Below are 20828 nucleotides of genomic sequence, written 5' to 3' on the forward strand. Positions count from 1 at the left end.
GTTTTCTAGATATCTTTGATAACAGAACCTTTGTTTTGGGGGGTGGGGCGGGGTTGTGTTTTAGAAAGTAGTTTTCTGTGAAGCATGCTTTGAGAAATAGTCTTATTATAAAAAATAGCACGTGTACAGTGCATAAAATGTGGAAAACACACGAAAGAGAAGAAAACAAATATCATTCATAGAGAGCTTCTACTAAATGTTGGTGTGTTTCCAACCACTTTTTTCCATGCATTGATCATGCTCTATATGCTATTTTATATTTCTCTTTTTTCACTTAATATCGTAAAGTAAGCATGTTATCATGCAATTCAGAATTCTTTCTCAAAATGATTTTTAATCATTGCATAATGTTTCATCATTTGGTTATATTACAGTTAACCATTTCCTCATTGTATATTTAATTGGTTGTTTCCTATTTTTCACTATTATAAGTTATACTGTAGGGAATGAGTATATTTTTACATAAAGTCTTTTTCCTCTTTTAGGTTATTTCCTTATGATAGACTCCCAGAAATTGATTTAATAAGTCAAAGGGTGTGAGCTTTCTTCAAGCCTTTTATAAATAAATGCCAAATTATTTTCCAAAAGAGCTGTAATAATATATAATTCTTCCAGCAACAGAGTATTCTCACAAACATTATGCATTAATATTTTTTAAAAATCTTGACACTTTGAAAATAAAAGGTGCTGTATCTTTTTATTCTGTTTTGTGATAATTAGTTAAGTTTGATTTTTAAAAAGCTGGTGTGATTGCTGTTCATTATTCAGATTTCAATTGTCATGTATTCTAAATTTCCCAAGCCACAATAGTTTGTGTTGTAAGAATATGTAATCACACTTAAATATGAGATTTATGTACCCTACTGATCTTTTAAAATGTAAATAATGTATGTTATAGATTTGTATACGTATTTTGTGTGTTAAAAATGCTTTTCCAAATATTTTTAATGTGGGCCAGTTGACTTCTTCTGTTTATTCCAAAAAAGCAAAATAACACATTACAATGAAGGCCATTTTAAACAGGATTCAAAAATTACATGTCTTAAACTGTGAGCTCCTATATATATTCAAACAGAGGTCAGACATGTATCTGATTGGCATGTGATAGAGTAACTCTAAGGAACCTTCTAAGTTTTAATGATTCTAGGAATCATTTGGTAGTTATTTAAATAGTTAAACCAGAACTAATTTTTATTGCATCTAGTGTTCACTCTTCCATTTGACATTTACTTATAAGCCATCTTTTTTTTCTTTTTTCCACCTACAAAATGATGCTTGTGTTTCTAACATGTAGTGGATTCAATCCTGGAATTTTGAGGACAGGTTGTCCCTCTTTGACTGCTTTTCTTACTTCATGTCATTGCACTTACGGGACTTTATCAGAAGGCAAGCAGGGCAGATATTCAAGATCCAGTTTAAAATTTTTTTGTGAATTCATATTCTAAGAAGTATTTTTGTAGAACTTTCATTCCATAAAATATGTTAAGACTCATTACTCTATGCGTTCTCAACAAACTAAGAGGTTGGGCTCTAAAGTTAATGAAAACTAACCATTCTGGGGCTTTTGTTGTTGTTGTTGCTAACCTGTTTAAATAAGAACTAACACCTAGAAAAAACTAAGGAGTTTGTTTTCATAGATGTAGGATATGTGCGTTTTCTTCTGTTTGGAAACCTAGTGACTGTTAAACATCCGTCTTTTGTATAAATTGTTTTTGTGTTGCTAGAAGAGCTCCGTGTACCTTTAAGTGTCCAGATGAAAAATGAAAAAGAATATTGTCTTCTCTATTATGGCAAGCTTTTTTTTTTTTTGGCTGCGTTGGGTCTTTGTTGCTGTGCGGGCTTTTCTCTAGTTGTGGCGAGCGGGGGCTACTCTTTGTTGCAGTGCACAGGCTTCTCATTGCGGTGGCTTCTTGTTGTGGAGCACGGGCTCTAGGCGCACGGGCTTCAGTAGTTGTGGCACGTGGGCTCAGTAGTTGTGGCTCCCGGGCTCTAGAGCACAGGCTCAGTAGTTGTGGTGCACGGGCTTAGCTGCTCTGCAGCATGTGGGATCTTCCCAGACCAGGACTCGAACCCGTGTCCCCTGCATTGGCAGGTGGATTCTTAACTACTGTGCCACCAGGGAAGTCCCATGGCAAACTTTCAATCATGTCTTGGGTAGTTTTAATGAGTAGATCCTTTGTGATTACATCTTACTGTGAAATGTCAATGAAAGGAAGATTCCACTGTTCTGTATTTGAACTTGTTTCCTTTGCTTGTTATAATAACCCTATAAGCTAAAAGAGAAATTGTCTGATTGAGACCACACGTGGAAAGTTGTACAACTGCCAGAGGGTAATTCTACATGGCACTAACCAAATGTTAGCATCCATTGTGGTCTCTCATTAGGTTAGCCAATTATTCAGTCTGTGCCTGCCCTGGCTAACCAAACTAGTTGTTATTGGGAAATTCAGTTGCTGCTAAAAATGTTGATCAGAGTTCATTACTAGGTTATGATCATGGAGACCAAATATCCTGTGTTAGCTTCTCTGTAAGTAAAATGATCTCATGGTTTGCATCTTAAAATTATCACTTATTATTTACCTACTATGGTTACATTTCTTGAATTCTGCACTTGCTGTCTTATCCTCAGGCTTCTGTGTTGTAAGAGGAGTCAAACTGCTTCTGACATTATTAAACATAACATGTACCTTAATTCTGGGAAAGTAGCCTTTAAATCATTAGAAGCTCTCCAATCATTTAGTTACTGTCCTTGACTACAGCCAGTGTATTGTAATATATAAGGACCGTTGGCCTTAGTGCCATCCTAGAAGTAATTTACTTTAATTTTGGAGTTTCTCATGTGAAGCATGGGGATAATGATAGTTGCTACTTTGGTTATTTGTCTTGATTATATGACATACTCACTCCAAATCAATTATCGTTATTATTAGTCCATGATAACCAAAGGGACAGTAATAATGCAAAAAAGCATAGATTAAGAATAATATATTTGAATATGAGAATAGTTCTGTGCATGGATTTTTGTCCTTCTTCCCTGTTCTCTCCTTTCTACACTCATTACTGATGACCTATTACATGCCAGGTGCAGTGCTGATATAGACACAAGTGGGGCGCGGTCATTGCATTCACTGAAATTATAGCCTAGTGGAAGAACTTAGTTTGGTTTTAGTAGAAAAGATACAGTAACGTGCACTGAAGAATATAAATACAAAATTAGTATGCCTTCAGTGACCCAGTTCAACCAGAATTTATTCAGTATCTTCACAAAAACATCCAATGTCCTCTGGGCATATTCATGGATGATAGGAGAAAAGGCAGATACTATTGGAGATAGAGATGCAGATTATTTGTTTCAGGAGCCATGCAGGGATCAGAAAGTCATGTTTATTTTACCTTACCCTTTTTGGTAGGGAATAGCCTTAATTTAAAGGTTAAACATGGATGCATTAGCAAACAGGACTGGTGTTTGTCTTTCCTCATTCTTGAGTGGGTAGAGTGGGTATTCATACACTAATGAATACCTAGTATATGAGGTATTGGATCTTACAGCATTTGAGCTGCATGAACTAATTAGATTGTGAATAGTAAAAACATGAATTATGAAACTGTAAATTCTGATGATTTAGTATATTGAGGTATATAATAATAAAAATTCCATTAGTAAGAAGTTTACAAAAATTCATGTTTTTTTCCTTTTTCTTTTTTTTCCTCAGAGCATCTGCTACACCCAAGCCTGAGCCGGTTCCTGTTCAAAAGGTGTGTTTCTAATCTAGCATCACTAGGACATTATTTGACTGTCCCTCTTGAACCACTGTAACTTGCGTTCCTGTCTCCAGTCATACTGACAATTTATAGTTTCGATGCAGTTCTCCGCACAGTTCTTCTTCTTTAAAGATGACGAGGGAAAGTGGAAATCAACACATACAGAATTATCATCTGAAATTATTCCTCATCATTTAAACATTATTTCCAATGTCGTATGTTATCAATAACTCATATCCAGATTTCTTACCTTCACTTTTAATTTGCCTATCTCTATTCACATAATCTAAAAAGATGAATATCACAGTAAGTCTTTAATAACATTTTATTAGTAATATTAATGAGTTTTTAAATTACATTTTCAGAGTATTCTTGGATTAGGTTATTGGCAAGTACCCTTTTTTGCTCATATATATCCTGAAATTGTCCTAAGCCATTATTCATATAATCTGGTTTTGCGCTTTTGGGGGTTTTCTCCTTAATTTTACTTGTGCCTTTCCATTGAATTTATTTATATTGATTCCCAGAGGCATGAAGGTACTTTATCCCCCGCAGTTAGCTTTATTATTTCTGTAACATTAATTTAGATTACTTTTTTTTCCTTCAAATTAAACATAATAGAGCCACCATTGTATGCTTTTTAAGGAATTTTGATTGTTTTTCTTTGGGGATGGTAGGGACTTATTCTTGAATGTCATAGAAGCTTAAGCTGTTGTTTTTTGTTTTTTGTTTTTAACTTCATACTTACTCTGGGATAGGAATTTGCAAACACAAATTCTGTTAATTTTAGGAGGAATTGAGCTTTCTTAGTTGTTGTTTTTTTTCTTTGACTGATGGCAGTGAAGAAACATCTAAGATCTTTTTTTTCCCCTCATGTAACTACTAAATATTAAATATTTATTTTAGAAAAGGGAAGAAATTTATTCCATCTTTAGTGATATCTCACAACATTCCAGAGAGAGAAACAACAGGTGGATTACAGGAAAGGGAAAGGATTGATTTTGTTTTGTTGATTTGTTTGCTTTTTTTGTTGAGTTTTTTTTTTAAGGAGCGATTTCTTGATTCAAAATAATTAGAATGTGCACATTTCTGGGTCAGATGAAAATGAACATTCCTTCGGTTGTTTTGTTTTGTTTTGTTTTTAATTGAGTTAGAAATGTGCTGCTGCTTCTGCATGAATCAAATAATTGTACTCTGGAGAGTAATTAAACAGGTTTGAAAGATGGAATTATAATTGAGACTCTGGATATTTTAAAATAAATATTTTGGTTAGTGATGTTTTGTTTACTGTGGGGTATTTAGAAAATTTTCCTTTGGAATATGTCTGAATTGGTACTTATTTTGGCCTTTAGGCTTTTTGATAACTTTTCTAATCTACTTCCTAAATATTTTGAACTCCTTTCATTTTTATTAAAAAAAAAAGTCTACTCAGTATGTGCATCCACGTTATGCATGTTGGGACCAGTTGGCATGCATACTGTGTTATATCAACTCATTGTTTTTATCTGAAAACGTGTGAAGTTTGGCCTGCTAACATGATTGTGTTTGTCTTTTTACAAACTAGCTGTGTGTTCTTTTCAGTGGATCTATTTTGCATGTCTTTGGCCTGTTTTTGTGTATGTTTATTTTTATTTTACATAGGGAGAACCTAAAGAAGTAGTTAAACCTGTGCCCATTCCATCTCCTGCTGTGTCCAAAGTCACTTCCACAACCAACATGGCCTACAATAAGGCACCACGACCCTTTGGTTCTGTGTCTTCACCAAAAGTCACATCCATCCCATCACCATCGTCCGCCTTCACCCCAGCCCATGCGACCACTTCATCACATGCTTCCCCTGCACCCGGGGCCGCTGTCACTCCTCCCCCATTCGCTGCATCTGGACCGCATGCTAATGCCAGTGTTAGTGCTGACCAGCGGTCATCTGCACTGAGCGCTGGTAAACCTGCAGTTAATGTCCCACGGCAGCCCACAGTCACCAGCGTGTGTGCCGAGACTGCCCAGGAGCTAGCGGAGGGACAGAGAAGAGGATCCCAGGGTGACAGTAAACAGCAAAATGGGTAGGTGGCCAAGGGTGCTTTCTGCTCTTATCAAAACTCTTCTTTCAGGCAATTTCCAAGCAAAACTTAATTTCCATCCCCCCCAAAATCAGCTGTTCTTTGAAGGGAGGGAGATGAAGTTTCATTTGCTTCATTAACATGTAGCGTTATGTTACCTACAATACAACACTTTCTGCAAGGCGATTATAGGTTAATCCAGACCTAATTATGCATTTTGACCTGTTATGAACCATGTAACAGACTCTGTAACTCTTTTTCTCCAAGTCCTGGCACAACGTGGAGCAGCTGGCCCTTATAATGCAAGGCAAACCTTGAATCTTTCTTCCTCAATTTTTCCATCCTTTTATGAGCCACCAAAAGTTGAAACAGAGTGGTTGCAGTCGTGTCAGCTTATGTATCTCATGCTGAAGAGAGGAAATGAGAAGTCTGTAAGAAGCTTTTTTTCTAGGAAGTAGTTTTAAGACAGAAAACAAATTTAGTTTTGACTCATGTCTATGTATGATGCATTAGCTTAGGTCAGCTAGCTAAGCAACATTCTTTTCAGATAAACTTATGCTGGAATTTAGTCTTTAAAATCAAACAGTAATGAGAGGACAGTAACATTAAAGGATGCTTAAAAAATATCAGAAGCAAATTAGAGGATATTTCACTGTAAAAATATTTCTAAAATTTAAAGCAGTGGACACTAAATATATAATGTTAGAATTTTTTGAAAATTCATTCCTTATAATTTTCCCCTCTTTATGGTACAGATTTTTTAAAAACTGGTTGAAGTCTGTTTTCATCAGCCTCCATTTATAGACGGTTATTTTATTCTTTTTGGAATCCAGTGACCGTACTTTAAGCCAAAGTCATTTTTGTAAAATCATTTTGATCAGATTTATTGTGACAAAAGTGTCTTTTAAAAGGAAAACAAAAGGAAATAATCTGCATGCGTGATTGTTTTTACCAATGCCGGTTCCCAGGAAAATATAATTAAAATAATTGTGTAGATAGGTCCTTTCTGAGATAATCCCTTCTGAATGTTAATTCATGTAATGAAGGGGCTGTGCTTTCATAGCACTGCTGCCATGGCAACTTGGGGGCTTTGAAAAAGAAGGTGGCAGGGTTCCAGGCTGTTGCTGAGAGGAAGGGGCAGGTCTGGAAGGACAGCTACTGGGCCCTACATGCGGTTTTGTGGTGGTGGATGGCTTTTGAAAGTTTCGATGTATAAATTGAGGAAAACTAGTGTCCTAAGTTATCTCTTCTTTCATGTGAGGAAGAGAAGTAGTATGTAGTGTTGAGATGCGTTTGGTTATATTTTTTTTGGTATGTCTTTTTTAAGACAATAGATTTTAGAGTAATCCAAGTAGTACCGTGAAAAAACAGATGCTGCCTGTCAAATGCTAGCCCCACAGAAAACTAAAAGCAGAAGTTTATTGTGTTTGTTAAATTCCAGGCTCAGTAGAAAAAAGTCCTTTGAAGGAAGTATTTGAGTTAAAATCTTTTCTCCTTGCTAACATTTCTTGAAATTTTATAAGAAAGCCTTCTTAATGGAAACTTGTAGAGATAAAAGCAAATTGAGGTTACGGAAAGGTACTACATTGAAAACATGTGAAAATACCAAGCTGAAATTGTGTTTTATGAGTACAGCTTTGGTGATCAAACTTGAAATGATTTAAAGCTTATTATTTTTCAACTGAAGCTGTAGGCAGCAGAGGTATGGTTACAGGGTCTCTACAGTGGCTTCTTAATCAGTCGACATGTGGTTATCGAGCACATGCCTGGTGTTCAGCGCTGCACAAGGTTCAGGACAGAAGGGATTATTACATATTTTGCATCATTAACAAGCAAATTACTGCTTTGGATTCGTAAATTGATTGCATTTAAAAATAGCTTAATTTCAGATGTTGTCCAGATATGTTAGCACGATGAAAACTTGAAAACAAAGTATCTATGAAGTTCTGAGACATCTTTGCAGTGCTCTTTCTCTTACTACATTTAGAGCAGAAAAATCGAAAATACATCACACATTTTACTATTTACTAGTCAGTGATGTGTCATTTTGAAGAGCAGGTGTTTTGTGATATTGATGAATTTCCTGCATCCGGTGTCAAACTATTTTCCTGAAATCACTGTCAGCGTTTTTACTAATTATGTGATTATTGAATTTTCCACATTTTTATAGTGTGACAAAAGATCTTCAGCAAAACTCTTTCACAGTTGAGGGTTGTTCCTTTTTTTTAAAGAGAGAGTTGTTACTTTTTATGAATTACTTTTTATTTTATAACTAATACATGCCAGTAACCAAAAATTTAGGAGTTTAGGAGGATGTGAAGTTAAATGCATAAGTTATCTTTTTCTTCAAAGCAGGAGGACTATTAGTTTTTAAGTGATTTATAGGCATCCCACTCAAATTTGTCTAGGATTAATAAACATAAGACAAATAAGTGCTTATGAATTATGCCTCATTACTGAGAAAGTTATTCATCCTGATGGTATGAAATCTAACGATTGTGTTGCTATCTTTATAATATTTCTTAATAATACTACGTTACCATTCCTATTCCTTCTTATAAATAATAATGAACAAGGTACTTTTAAGAAATTTTTAGTCCATCTTGTACATAGATGAATTTTTAGTTTTGGCTTACTGTCTTCTTTATTACCCTCCTTACTCTACTTAGAGCAAAATGGAACTTTATATTCCAAACTGGAAAGGAGTCTATTTTACATCAAGTAGTTTAACTGATTTACCTTTTCCCTTTCCATATGCCCTTGCATTATAATGTGCCACTGCTTTCAAGAGGTAAGTCTCTCATGCATCCTTAATTAATTTTAATTTCATTGGACTGCAGTTTCTTCTAACAGTTCTTATGTGGGATTTTGAAGAACCTGGCCTTGGAAGATACAAAACATGATATGACAGTAATATTTTTAAATGCTTTTCTCTTTACAGAAAACAAAAGTGACAGAGTTAGTATCCACATTACTGGAGAGAAAATATGGTGACTTATATATGAGTAAACAGCATGAATGCCCGATTTTTGCAAAGTTAGGCTAAATTTTGCAAAATAGCTGTAATTTAGAATAACCACATTTAGCCTTTTCAATAAGTTTGGTTTTGCATTGCTGTGTTGTGGTGAATTCCTTTATGGTAGTAAATAGTAGTGTTTAACTTTTATCATAAAATATATGTGGGGTTTGCTGTGTAATGGTTTAAAAGAAGTAATGTCCGGGGTAATTTGTATCAGTCAAGACTATTAGAATACAAAGATAAAGATAGAATGTAAAGCATAAACATATGTACCACTATTGAATAGTACATATAAAACTGAGTTGTTTTCCAAATTCATATCAAAACCCAATATTTCCCAGGTAAAATCTTTAAGAACCATTTCGATTTTTCAGCCAGTGTTACTGAAAGTTTGAGAACTCTATATATGCAGTTGTGTGTCACTGGATGATAAAAATTCTGTGCACCTTGGAATTTGTTAAGAGAGTTAAGTACCAGTTTGTTAAGTGTCACAGGTAGTTGGCATAGGCATTGAAAATAACTGTGGTATAACTTCAAAACCTTGCTTTTGTGTCTGTTGGTATTGATGATAAACTGGTGATTACTAGCTTTAAAAATAGATAAAAATCACATTAGGTAAGAACTTAAATTAATTTTATGTTATGATTATTCTGAGCATGTGCTGAAATTTCCTTATCATCCTACTCTAGAGTAGAATTGGAAATATGGAATATCTATCTTAGACACACTGGAGGGATTAACTATTGAATTATTAGAGCAACTTTCTTCCAGCGTGGCTATGATCTCACTAATTGAAGAGTTTCATGTTATAGACACATAAGAATATTGCACAATGCACTAGAGAAACACCCCCAAGCCCTGATTTATTGTTTGTCTATTTAAAGTTAAATTCTGTACACAAAGATTTCCACTAGTTACTAGATTCCAGTGTAACAGTTTGACTTATAAAGGGGAAAAAAATGGGACTTGGAAAAATAAATTTAAGCATTTAGGTTAAATATACATTTTTTAAAATGCAGATTAAGATTCATTAATTTTTTCATTATTACTAAGCATTGTGCTAGATGTTTTTAAATGCAGTATGTAATTGAATTCTCAGGTGATAGAGCTAAGATTCAAGCCTAGGGTTTTTTGAAGCCAAATTTTGGTGTGTCTTGCCAAATTTTTGGTTCTGTCACCTGTTTGTGCCCTGGGCTTATTTCTGTTACTTTGAATTAGTATTTGTTTTTCATGGTTATAGACTTGAGGATAAATTAAGTGAATTGAGGCTACATGAGTGAATAATGTGCATAAACTACAGTTGAGTTTGATAATACTTTTTCTATGTTGAGTCGCTGGAGGATCTATTCTAACAACAAATCTGTATTTGTATAGTTTTCAGAGTGCTTTCAAATACAAAAACATACACCCTTACAAGAATTCTGAGAGATGAAGACATTGTAATCCATTTCACCATTGAGGAAGAGGAGGCTTCTTGGGGATTGCAGGTTGTCCAGGCACAGAGGAAGTGGGTGGCGTAGCTAGGGAGAAAAGCCACGTCATCTGACTTGTCACGTTGGCACAGATGCCACTGTGGTGTATGATGGGCTCTTCCACTTGGGCACATTTTCTAAAATTCATGAAAATATCTGTTCAAAGTATTAAAATTGGCATCTTTAGGTTTTAACTAATCAACCCTCTGCTGGCTACCCCTTACCACATCATAGAATATTTCCCCCCAACTTCATTTTGACATAAAACTTCTTCCCTAAATTTTAAAATGTTTAAATATGTATCTAAGATTTTATTCTGAGGTTATTCAGAGGAGGTTATTTTGAAAAACTGTTTCCCTGCTATTTAAAATAGCAAGGCAGAGGAGAGAATGCTTTGCATTATGGTTTAGAGAAGACTAAATACCCATAAATTACTGAGATTAACTTAATCCTGCATCTCACCCCCACGCAGCAAAACTCAGCCCTTTATTGAGTTAATGAAACTGACTTTGACGTGTGGAAATACCGCTTAGCTACAATGCACAGTCTTAGTATTCAAACTGGTAGGCAGCTTTTCTCACTGTGTTTATAATGAGTAATTAGTTACTCTGACTAAACATCATTGCGGTAGGATTGATTCAACAATGCGTAGAGAAGCTGTATAGCATTTTATACTTTCATCGTCTCTATACATAATAGAATGTGAATATATTTGTTTTTAATGATTTTATGCTTAATAGGCTATATGAATGAATTATGTCTTTCCTCTTTAGGTGTTATTAACCTAGTTCTTTTATCATATCAAACATGCCTTTCTGGGCAATAATTAGGTTGCTGGTAACACAGAACTCTGGAGTTCCTCCAAGTGAGCTCTAAACTTCCTGGAATTTGCTTCTGAATGAGGGCGGTGGTAACGATGGACAGGGGAGAGTATGAAAATTGAGTAACAGACTATTATTTATGACCCACTGCTTCATATATTTTTCATCATAATCACTTCATTTTAAAAAATAAGAGAAAATTTTCATATAGCATATTATTCCTTTATAATGTATGGCTCAGGATAATTTATGTGAGAAGATTACACTTGCTATTAGTAATGTATACTTCTTATCTTATGTGAGACTGAAAGATTTTCTCTTAGTCTGCTCTGATTTTAAAAGTGATTCTAAAATGATCTGTTTCTACATCTGACATCTTACTTATATTTTAATCTCTGCCTTTTATTAGGAACCATGGTAGGAATTTGGATTCACTCTAAAATAAATTTTATAAAAACCTAGAAAAAAATTTTAAATAGTGAATCTTTCTTGGTATTAGTAACTTGAGACTTCAACTAGCATTAATATATAAAATATTTTTCAGTGTTTTTTGGAAACAAACAAATACAGATAAAACTGTTCTCCAAATAATAACAGTGTAACAGAATTTTGACTAACACTTGTTCATTTTTGTTTGTCTGCATTTACGTGATTATTTTGAAGCATGATGTTTGGTGTAATGTCTTCATTTTTTTGAATTTTGTTATTTCATTTTTTCTTCTTTTTTTTTTGACCTCATCTTTGTTGCCCATCATCCTGGGAACATCACTGTCTTCTCTACTCGATCACATCTTTCTGTGTGTGTGTGTTATTCCTCCTTCAGTAACCCTGGCACTGTGTAAGTACCTCATCAGTGGTTTCTTTTCTAATTTTCATCATTGTCTCTCTGCAACTTTTCATCTGGCTTTCAACTTAACACCATCACCAAATTTTGTTAGTCTCTTCTCATTGCTTAGAATTTTCAAATATGTTAGGAGCCTAGGAAACTTGTTTTCCATGCTAGAAAGCTAAACCTTCAGAAAGATAGATTATTATTATAGACAGTATATACTGGAGTTAGAGATATGGTTGGGGCCTCCCGTGTTTAATATTTTTTAAAATTTTGAATAAATTTGCTAATTTTGAATGTCTGTATTTTGAAACCAATTGTTTGCTCTTGATAGTTGAATTTATATTCTATCCCAAATACATTTCAAAAAATCAAATTATTGAGATTATTCCCTTCTTTAATCATAGTCATGAGAGTTTCAAAGGCAGTAAACGTTTAGAAACTTTCTATCACTTGACACAGACCTTAAGCTGTGGTGAATGTCACAAAAGAGTCTAAGACGCACTGTACTTTTCACAAGTGTGTTGTGGCTAAAAAATATTCTTAAGTGGTGACACTTTATTAATCTTGGTGTCTTAGCTTAACACTATTTTTTTGTATTTTTATAGTCCAAACCTTTTATAGAGGATAAAATAGTCTTATAGCTGAAATTGGCACCATTTAAGAGTAAACACTTACTGACTATAGAGAAATTTAAAACTATAAGTTTAGTAGCTTAAATATAAAGTTTTTCAAGTAATTGCATAAGATAAAGTGTTGTCTGTTTGGGAATCTGCCAGAGACAGTGTATTTATGAAATAGCATATGTCTATTATTTTGTAATTAAAGAAAATTATGTCTATTTTAAAAAGGGTTAGGAGGTTTTGTTCAATATCAGTAAAAGGTATTTTAGGTATTTCACTCCTGGAATATTAAAATTTTATCATAAATAATAATTTGAATTACTATTAAAATATGCTACTAAATATACCATTAAATACTATTAAAATACTATTATTAGTATTATGTGTAAATACTATTGATTCTGTTCTTTACATATATGATGACTTGTAGTCTTAGAACATGCATTGCAAATAATTTTTCCAATAATCATAAAAGAACACATTATGTTACTTTGTGTTAGTGTGGAAAGCACTTTTACATACTTTACCTACCTTATTTATTCCTCAAAACAACCCTTTAAAGTAGATGCAATCCCCATTTCTCAGGTGGTAAAAATCGAGACTTGGAGAAGTTAAATGACTTGCATAAAATACACACTGAATGGAGGATGTATGCTTAGAACTACTACCTGTCTGACTGTAAAGCTAGTGTTAACTTTAATTCTACCATGTCACTGGGCAAAAACTGTTCTAGTGTACTGAGACAGCTTTTGATGGTATCCCTATTACAATGACACCAGTCACGTGGCATTCTGATAGCAATGTGGTTTTTTAGCAGTGAGTTAACCTAGCAGGTGTTGCCACACGCATCTGGCACTCTTAGGGTACTTTCTCTGCTTGGATCTTGTGCCACTTGTCTGCTAGTCCAGGCTCAGGTTCCTTCTTCTCTTCTGAAACGAAACTCATAATTTAGTTTGCGTTTATCCTATTTGGGGGGCGGGGTTGAGAAGGGAGGAGTATTTATAAAGTTACCTAGATCTTAGGTTAACGTGTTAATAAAATAATGTACATTGTAAATTCCGTAATATTGGTATTTATGCTTTCTTAATAGAAAAATGAATAGTCTTAGCAAACTCAAAGTTCTTGAACTCCGTAGTTTACACATCCCTTTCACATATATTATTTCATTTAATCCTGAGAACAGTGCTACTTTATATGTGATATTCTTATAAATGAAAAAACTGAGGCTCAGTGAGATTGACCAGTCAAAAGTCATAGAGCCACAATTCATATCTTGGTCTTTTGATAAATATTTCATTGGTTTCTGATAGACCACAGCTCTTTACAGCAGTGATCCTGCACCCAGCTTTATTTAGGGTTAGGGATATCTGTACACATAAATGAGAATACTGTAGAAAATAAGTTCTGACGCTTTTCAAAATTGTGTTTGGAATTGTTGGTTTAGCCTGTACTACACCATTCATGGCTTCTGGGCCCGGTGAAGAAATGATCATTTAATTTTGTGAAAGCCAACATATTTTAGCAGCATATGGGTATTTAACAGTGGTTGTGGATGTAGTCCATATCTGCTTTGTTAGCCATAAGATGAACAATACCAGTAATTTTGAATTGTTTGATTTTAATTACTGTGGACTTTGCAATTTCTTGTTATTTTCCTTCTTTTCTTATTCTTTTCTTTTCCTTTTCTTCATGTTGAAATCTCTCTTCTGCTGCCTTCTTCTGTCAATTAAAAGGAAAATCCTACCCAAACGGTAACCTTTCTGTTGAATAGCCATCTATACTATTATTTTATATTAGCATATAAGTACCTTTTTTAAAACTAATTTAAAAAAATAACCTAGTCTACTCTATTTTAGAAGGATGCTTTCTTTTTTTAAGAAAAATTGTTACTGAGTATACTTGAAAAAGCAAAATACACAAAAGGGACATTGAGGATTAAATGTATAAGTTATAAATAATATGGGAGAAGTTATTTTGTTCTTAACATAATTATAAATACTTTAATCCTTTTTTTTCCTTTTGAACCCTAGCCCACCAAGAAAACACATTATGGATCGTTATACAGAGTTTTATCACATACCTACTCACAGTGATGCCAGTAAGAAGAGACTGATTGAAGATACTGAAGACTGGCGTCCAAGGACTGGAACGACTCAGTCTCGCTCTTTCCGAATCCTCGCCCAGATCACTGGGACTGAACGTAGTAAGTGAATACCTAGGGATTCTAATGGATGAATATTTCTCTGCCACAGAGAGTGGCATTTAGACTGATGGACAGTTATTGGAAAATAGTAATTTTCCTGAGACAGTTTGCTTTTAAATTATGCCATGCATAGTGGTACTGTAAATAAGCAACCAGCTCAGGAGAGTTATATTGAAAAGTGTAGCAGTAGTAGTAGTCATAGTACTGACTATAGCGTATAGCCAATGCCAACGTGATAAGGAACTTTTTTAGCGGCTCTGTGTAACTTGACCATTTGGTATTAATCGATACAGGTAATTGCTTAAGTGATTTTAAAGTTAAAAAAAAAGCAAACTGACATTGGATATTGCTTATTTTATTTCAGTGAAAGAATCTGAAACTGATAATACAAAGAAGGCAAAGTAAGTTGTCCTTTCTTTTGGTAAATTGAATGCTTTCCTTTTATGAATGGTCTCAATTTGTGGTTTTTCAAGTGAATGGTATGGCATTTTGTCTTTGCACCTAGGAGCTAAGCTTAACTTTGGTGCCTTTTGTGGGACTGAAATGTACAACTTACAGATTTTTAAATTAGTTGATGCTGTCTGGATTTTTTGTCTGTGGCTTGTTTTCTTCAGTATTGAAGTGAGTGGGCAGAAGGGTATATCTGGGGGCGCTTTGCTAACACTACAGATGTTTGTGAATGAGTTCGTATGTTGTCTTGCAGTCGCTTTGTTTGGGGGAAAAAAATGGACGTTTCCAAGAGGGCTCTAGAGATTAATTTCTGTACTTCTAAACATGGCTCTACCCTTGAAATCTTCGCTGTTAAACAAAACAGCTCTGTGAAATTAAGCTTTTGGAAGGCTCGTTTTCTGCATGGTGATCTAAGTGTAGAAACCTTTTCTTTCTCTTTCTTGTGACTCTTCTATCACTCTCTTTTCTTCTTTCTTTTCTTTTTATTTCCGCAGGGAAAAGACACCCCTTCACGTCTTTAGTCCCAAATACACAAAATTACGTGACTGGCACCATGAAGTTTCAGCACGCGCTCTTAACGTACAGTGATTTATGAACCTTGCCCCAAGAGCAGCCAGCACATGCCTTTTCGTTCCCTTTTTCTTTTCCTCCAACTTCATAGCAAAATCCGTTTTAAATTTGCCTTATGAAAGACAAAATAGAATCTTTTCTATACTTCTCTAACCATTTCCTGCCATTGTGAAAACAAGGAGGATGAACACGTTTTGTGCTAGTTGGTAGCTCACAAATGTTAAACCAAGAGAGCGAAGTAAGGAGCCAGATTGATTCAGTGGATTTACATCTGTTTTTATTGTTATTATAGGAGTAACCTTGGAAAAGGAATTATTTTCGTAAGTGGAATCTGGTTGGTTGGTTGAAGCAGAGGTAGATGAACAAATAATGTCCTTGTCTAATTTGGAAAATACTTCCTTTATGTTACTGCATTTCCCAAGGTTACTTTATTGTAAAGTTCATTATTACGTAATGTTCAAAGTGGGCTGTAAACGCTTCTAAGTAAGCAAATATGAGGAGGCAAGATAAAAGAGAAATGACTTTGTTAGAATAGAGTTCATTACAGATTTGGGTATTTTTGTAAAGCAGAAACTATTGAGGGTGACTGTCTGAAGAGCAGGAGGGCCCAGATTTGGCTCCCAAAAAAGGAAAGAAGAGAATTCTGCCCCTGTTTGCAATGGGGAAATAATAGTGTTCGTTTGGTTTCGTTAGTTTTAAAAATCCTGTTTTCTACCAAAGCAATTATTTCTAAGCTGGTGGATGTGTTTAGGATATAGACAACTTCTAGGTATAAGCTAGTAAGTTGAAGAAAAGATAGCTTTGCTTTATTTCTAAATCAGGGGAAATGAACATAAAATAAATTGCAATATGAATGATTCTTTATGCAACATCAGAGAAATACTTTACTTAGTGATATAAACTATTATGCATTATTGCTGTTCCAAGGAAGCTCTGTATTGGGCTTTACATGCAAGCTAAATATCTGACCAGAAATGCTTTCTGTCTTGTAATATAATGTATTATATATTAGATTAAATTCAATAATAAATGCATTTTGAAGTTTGGAAAAGTATTGTAATAAAGTTGCCTTTAACTTAGCTTTGTAGTTGTTTTCTGTTTCCTTGAAGCTAGTAACAAGCCTTTCAAGACGTACATTATCACTTTGGTAAAATAAATAATTCTCCTGATGTTTAATTTGGACAACGTTTTTAATTTTGTGAGGTTGCTAAAATGTGAGTGTGGAATATGACAAAGATCCATATTTTTTTTTCCTGCATTGTTTCATTATTTTACATAACATCTTATGTGAGTAACAGGTAAGATCAGTTAGACTGGGGCACAACATAGAATGAGGCTTTGTGTGAAAATTATTACTGAAGCATCTTTGCTTGCATTCAAGGTTCCGTTTTTATTTTTCCAGGTTTTCTTGATTTTAATGTCACTGTAAAGTAGGAAAACTGCCTGATAATTTTGAGAAACTAACATTAATTTCAGTTAGTGATTACTATTTAAAATCTGGCGTGCCAAATGCATTTTTTAAAATAATTCTAGGATTTATCTATGTTCATTTTTACTATATAATGTATTACGATGTCTTTCTTTTAATTTTATCAGTACTTTTTCAGATGTTTCTTATGATTTTATGTTTCTGACATCAATCCCAGTTACCACCGTGTCTCTGGCCTCTGTAAGAAAATCTATTTACTTACACCAGCTTTTCCTATACCCTTTAATTCTTCATTGATCTCAAAAGATGATGCTTGAAAGAAGAATCAAATTCTCATGAAAATAAATGGTCTGGGTAGAGTAAACATGGTATTTTATACCAAGAACCAAATTTCTAGAATAACTTCAGAGTTGAGAGAAAGAAAGAGCGTTTTAGGTAAATAAAAGAGTTTTTCCTTAATAAAGACAAGAGAATGTATGTATGCATGCATGTAGAGCTTTATAACTTGAAATAGGTGCAGTTGAAAATAGGAGTTTAATGCCTTGCCTAATTAAAGATAAAATACTTGATGTCTTACTGAAAGCATAGATTGAGGTAAATGGAGTGATCCACATTTGAGCATGAGGGTAAATGTTCAGCCAGGATCGCAAAGGACATTCCATTTGACCCTGTCAGAGGAGAAATTCCTGTGCTCATTTAGCCTCCTGGGACATCTTATAGTCCAAGCTTAAAAGCTAGCCAAAACTTATAAAAACTTCTTGCAAAAATATTGTTGTAAGTCTAGTGACCTAATTTATAGCTTGTTTTTGTTTGTCTCTCTTATACAGACTTTCTTTATCACAGGCTTGTTTTTCATGTAAAATTAGAAAGTTACTCTTCAGAATTTTCAACAGTTTTTTTCGTATAATATTTTACCAGCCAGAAGATAGAATGTCTCCCACACAGTCAGTCTTTTTGCTACTTGAAAAACAATTATCTGTGGAAACAGAAACCTACTCCTTTTATACATCATTATGCCCTTTAGGAAGACTCAGGTAAAAAACGCCTTAGAGAGCATGTTTAATAAAAACTGTGGTGTTAAGAAAGAGAGTAGCAGTCCCTTCTTTTATTCATTTTTTTTTCCCTGAAATATAGGATGAATTGATTTCCCAAGACAAATAATTTTGCAGTAGTTGTGTTGCTGATGTGGATTTAAAACCTTATAAATTGTAAATATTCATTTGTTGCCTGCATTCATTCTTTCACATGAATAATTACTGAATGTTTAAATTCCAGGGACTGATGTGTGCTAGGGATTCAGAAGAATAGTATATCAATATATAAACAAGATAATCTAAGATAATTGTGTTATCAAGATAATAAAATAATATAAAGGAAGTTTGGCTTAGGTAGAGTGGGATTACTTAGATTGTGTGGATTTCTGAGGAGATGACCTTAATGCCATCACCTGAGGGAGGAAAAGGGGTCAACCATGTGATGGCTTGGGGTGAGTGCTCAAGGCAGAGGAAACAAATGTGGGAATCCCGAAGTGGAAAGGAGCATGGCGGGTTCACAGAACCAAAAAGACAGCGTGGCCCAAATGTGGCATGTGAAGGGAAGCGTGATCCAAAAACACAACGCTTAACGCGTAGAGGCAAATAATATACGTTCCCAGTACTATCCACAGCATTTTAAATGGGAAGTTGTCTAATTATCATATCTAACCACCTTCAAGTAAAATTAGAAAATGAAGAATCGGGGAGGTTATCAACTTGCTAAATAAAGTATACCCACCTAGTTAGTGCCAGCCCTGGGCATAATGATCAACTTAATGCTTTTCCCATTGAGACCCACTGAAGTCCTAGAAATGTAGTAGATGTTGGTAACATATTTGTAGGGAACAGAATGCCCCTTAAACACACATGAAGTCACTCAAAAACAAAACTTTCATGTGTAGAAATGTGACATACATGCTGTCTTCATAATTTAGTGATGAATTTGACAATTTAGTCTTCTCTATAAAAACCTGTCTTGGTTTTCACATGTCACCTCAGCTCCAGCCACCCATCCCCTCCTCCAAGACCACAGTCTCCGTGAGTAGCTGCCCACATGCAGTGAACTGAGGGTCGGGGGGAGGGTGGAAAGGAAGCCTGGTCGCTGTCAGGCCGGCTGACTGGGGAGGACCTTGTTGGCTCTGTTAGGTCCTGGTTTGGACCTCAGTTGTATCCATTCTCTTCAGCGTGGGCCTTGTCTTCACCTTCTCATCATTCTCTCCGTCTGGGACACTTCTCATCCCTTCTCCTACATTTTGAAACCAGATCACAGACACTATTTAGGGAGATCATTAAAGTGAAAGATCAGTTTAGGGTAGCCTGAAACGTGTATGGAAGTCAAAAGAAAGACACTTTTCTTTCTCTCGAGTAAAGGATGTTTGTCGATTCCATCAGAAGCACCCTGGGAGTAATGAGTAGGTAAAGGTATTTCTATTATAAATAACTTTTGTTTCCTACCTTGGTGTTTGTAGGATTTTGTTCTTTATCCTTGCAATAAAGCAAGTGTACTGGCAGAAAAAAGAAAGAGAAAAGAAAGAAATCAAATATAATCAGGACTCTATGAATGAATGAAAGAAGAAGCTTCAAGACAGAAAATTAAGATTAACTCTGAACAAATGTGATAAGATCTTGTAACTGGTGAGTGGCAGGATAAGTTTTGTAGCAGTAATTTTCCATATGCCATTTCTAGAATCACACGTGTTAATCATTTAATGGGTCATGTAATACGTTTTATTTGAGCACCTCTGCCATTTCCTTCACATCTTTAAAAGTTTACCTCTAGTTCTTCTCTCCTGCGGGAGACGCTGCTGCTGAGCGGCCTTTGGAAATGTGTAAGGGGATATTACAGATCTTACAGGGTCAGGAGGGCGCTACTGGGGGACCAGCCATCTTGCAGTGCTCTGAGTAATCCCATGGGATCGAGCGTCATCTGCCCGAACGGCCAGTGCTGGGCCCCAGAGAATGCGGGCCAAGCGCAGATGCTCCCTCATCCCAGCTCCCCTGCTGCCTCCTGAGCCCGTCGCCTGCACATCCTTTCCCGCAGCACCCCACCCCCAACCCCACCCCAACACCTACCCCAACCCCGCCCCCAGCCCCAGCCCTGCCCCCAGCCCCAGCCCCAGCCCCACGGCAGAAAAAGCCTCACTTCTGAAGTAGCAGTTGTGCCGTTTTTACCACTCCCTGGCACCTCCGTTTCTAATTTGTACTGTGGATACTTGTCTGCATGTCCTAAATCTCCCAACTAGAGAACGAGCTCCTTGAATACCAGAGTCTCCGTGTTATATAAATTGGGAGGAAAAGGCATTCTAACAGGCATGCTACTTCTTTCTAGACGTTTATACACAGAGATATGTAAATATACCATAAAAATATAAATATTTACGTATGTAAATACAGTTGCCCCCTGAACACAGTGGGGGTTAGGGGCGCCAACCCCCGTACAGTCAAAAATCCACATGTAACTTTATAGTCGGCCCTCTCTCTCTGTGGTTCCACACACGTGGATTCAACCAAGCATGGATTGTGTAATACTATAGTACGCATTTAGTGAAAAAATCCACG

At 35.3% G+C, this 20828-nt stretch overlaps 1 protein-coding gene across 6 annotated transcripts in view; it reads left to right on the forward strand.

Annotated features, from left to right (window-relative positions):
• Nucleotides 1-20828, forward strand: part of PDLIM5 (PDZ and LIM domain 5) — a 213821-nt gene that overhangs the window by 110628 nt on the left and 82365 nt on the right. Inside the window, exons 4-10 of one of the 6 annotated variants that reach the window (XM_060147583.1) lie at nt 3714-3756; nt 8761-8777; nt 11955-11969; nt 14317-14334; nt 14614-14786; nt 15151-15187; nt 15731-16885. In XM_060147583.1, coding sequence (XP_060003566.1) covers nt 3714-3756; nt 8761-8777; nt 11955-11969; nt 14317-14334; nt 14614-14786; nt 15151-15187; nt 15731-15824 — 397 coding nt within the window. In that variant the 3' untranslated portion in view covers nt 15825-16885. Of the gene's footprint in view, nt 1-3713; nt 3757-5403; nt 5823-8760; nt 8778-11954; nt 11970-14316; nt 14335-14613; nt 14787-15150; nt 15188-15730; nt 16886-20828 lie in introns of those variants that run through there. The other 5 variants (XM_060147581.1, XM_060147582.1, XM_060147579.1 and 2 more) reach the window with 5 other exon arrangements.

The sequence above is a fragment of the Lagenorhynchus albirostris genome, chromosome 4 (genome assembly GCF_949774975.1).
Source record: "Lagenorhynchus albirostris chromosome 4, mLagAlb1.1, whole genome shotgun sequence".
In the NCBI taxonomy this organism is placed as follows: Eukaryota; Metazoa; Chordata; class Mammalia; order Artiodactyla; family Delphinidae; genus Lagenorhynchus; species Lagenorhynchus albirostris.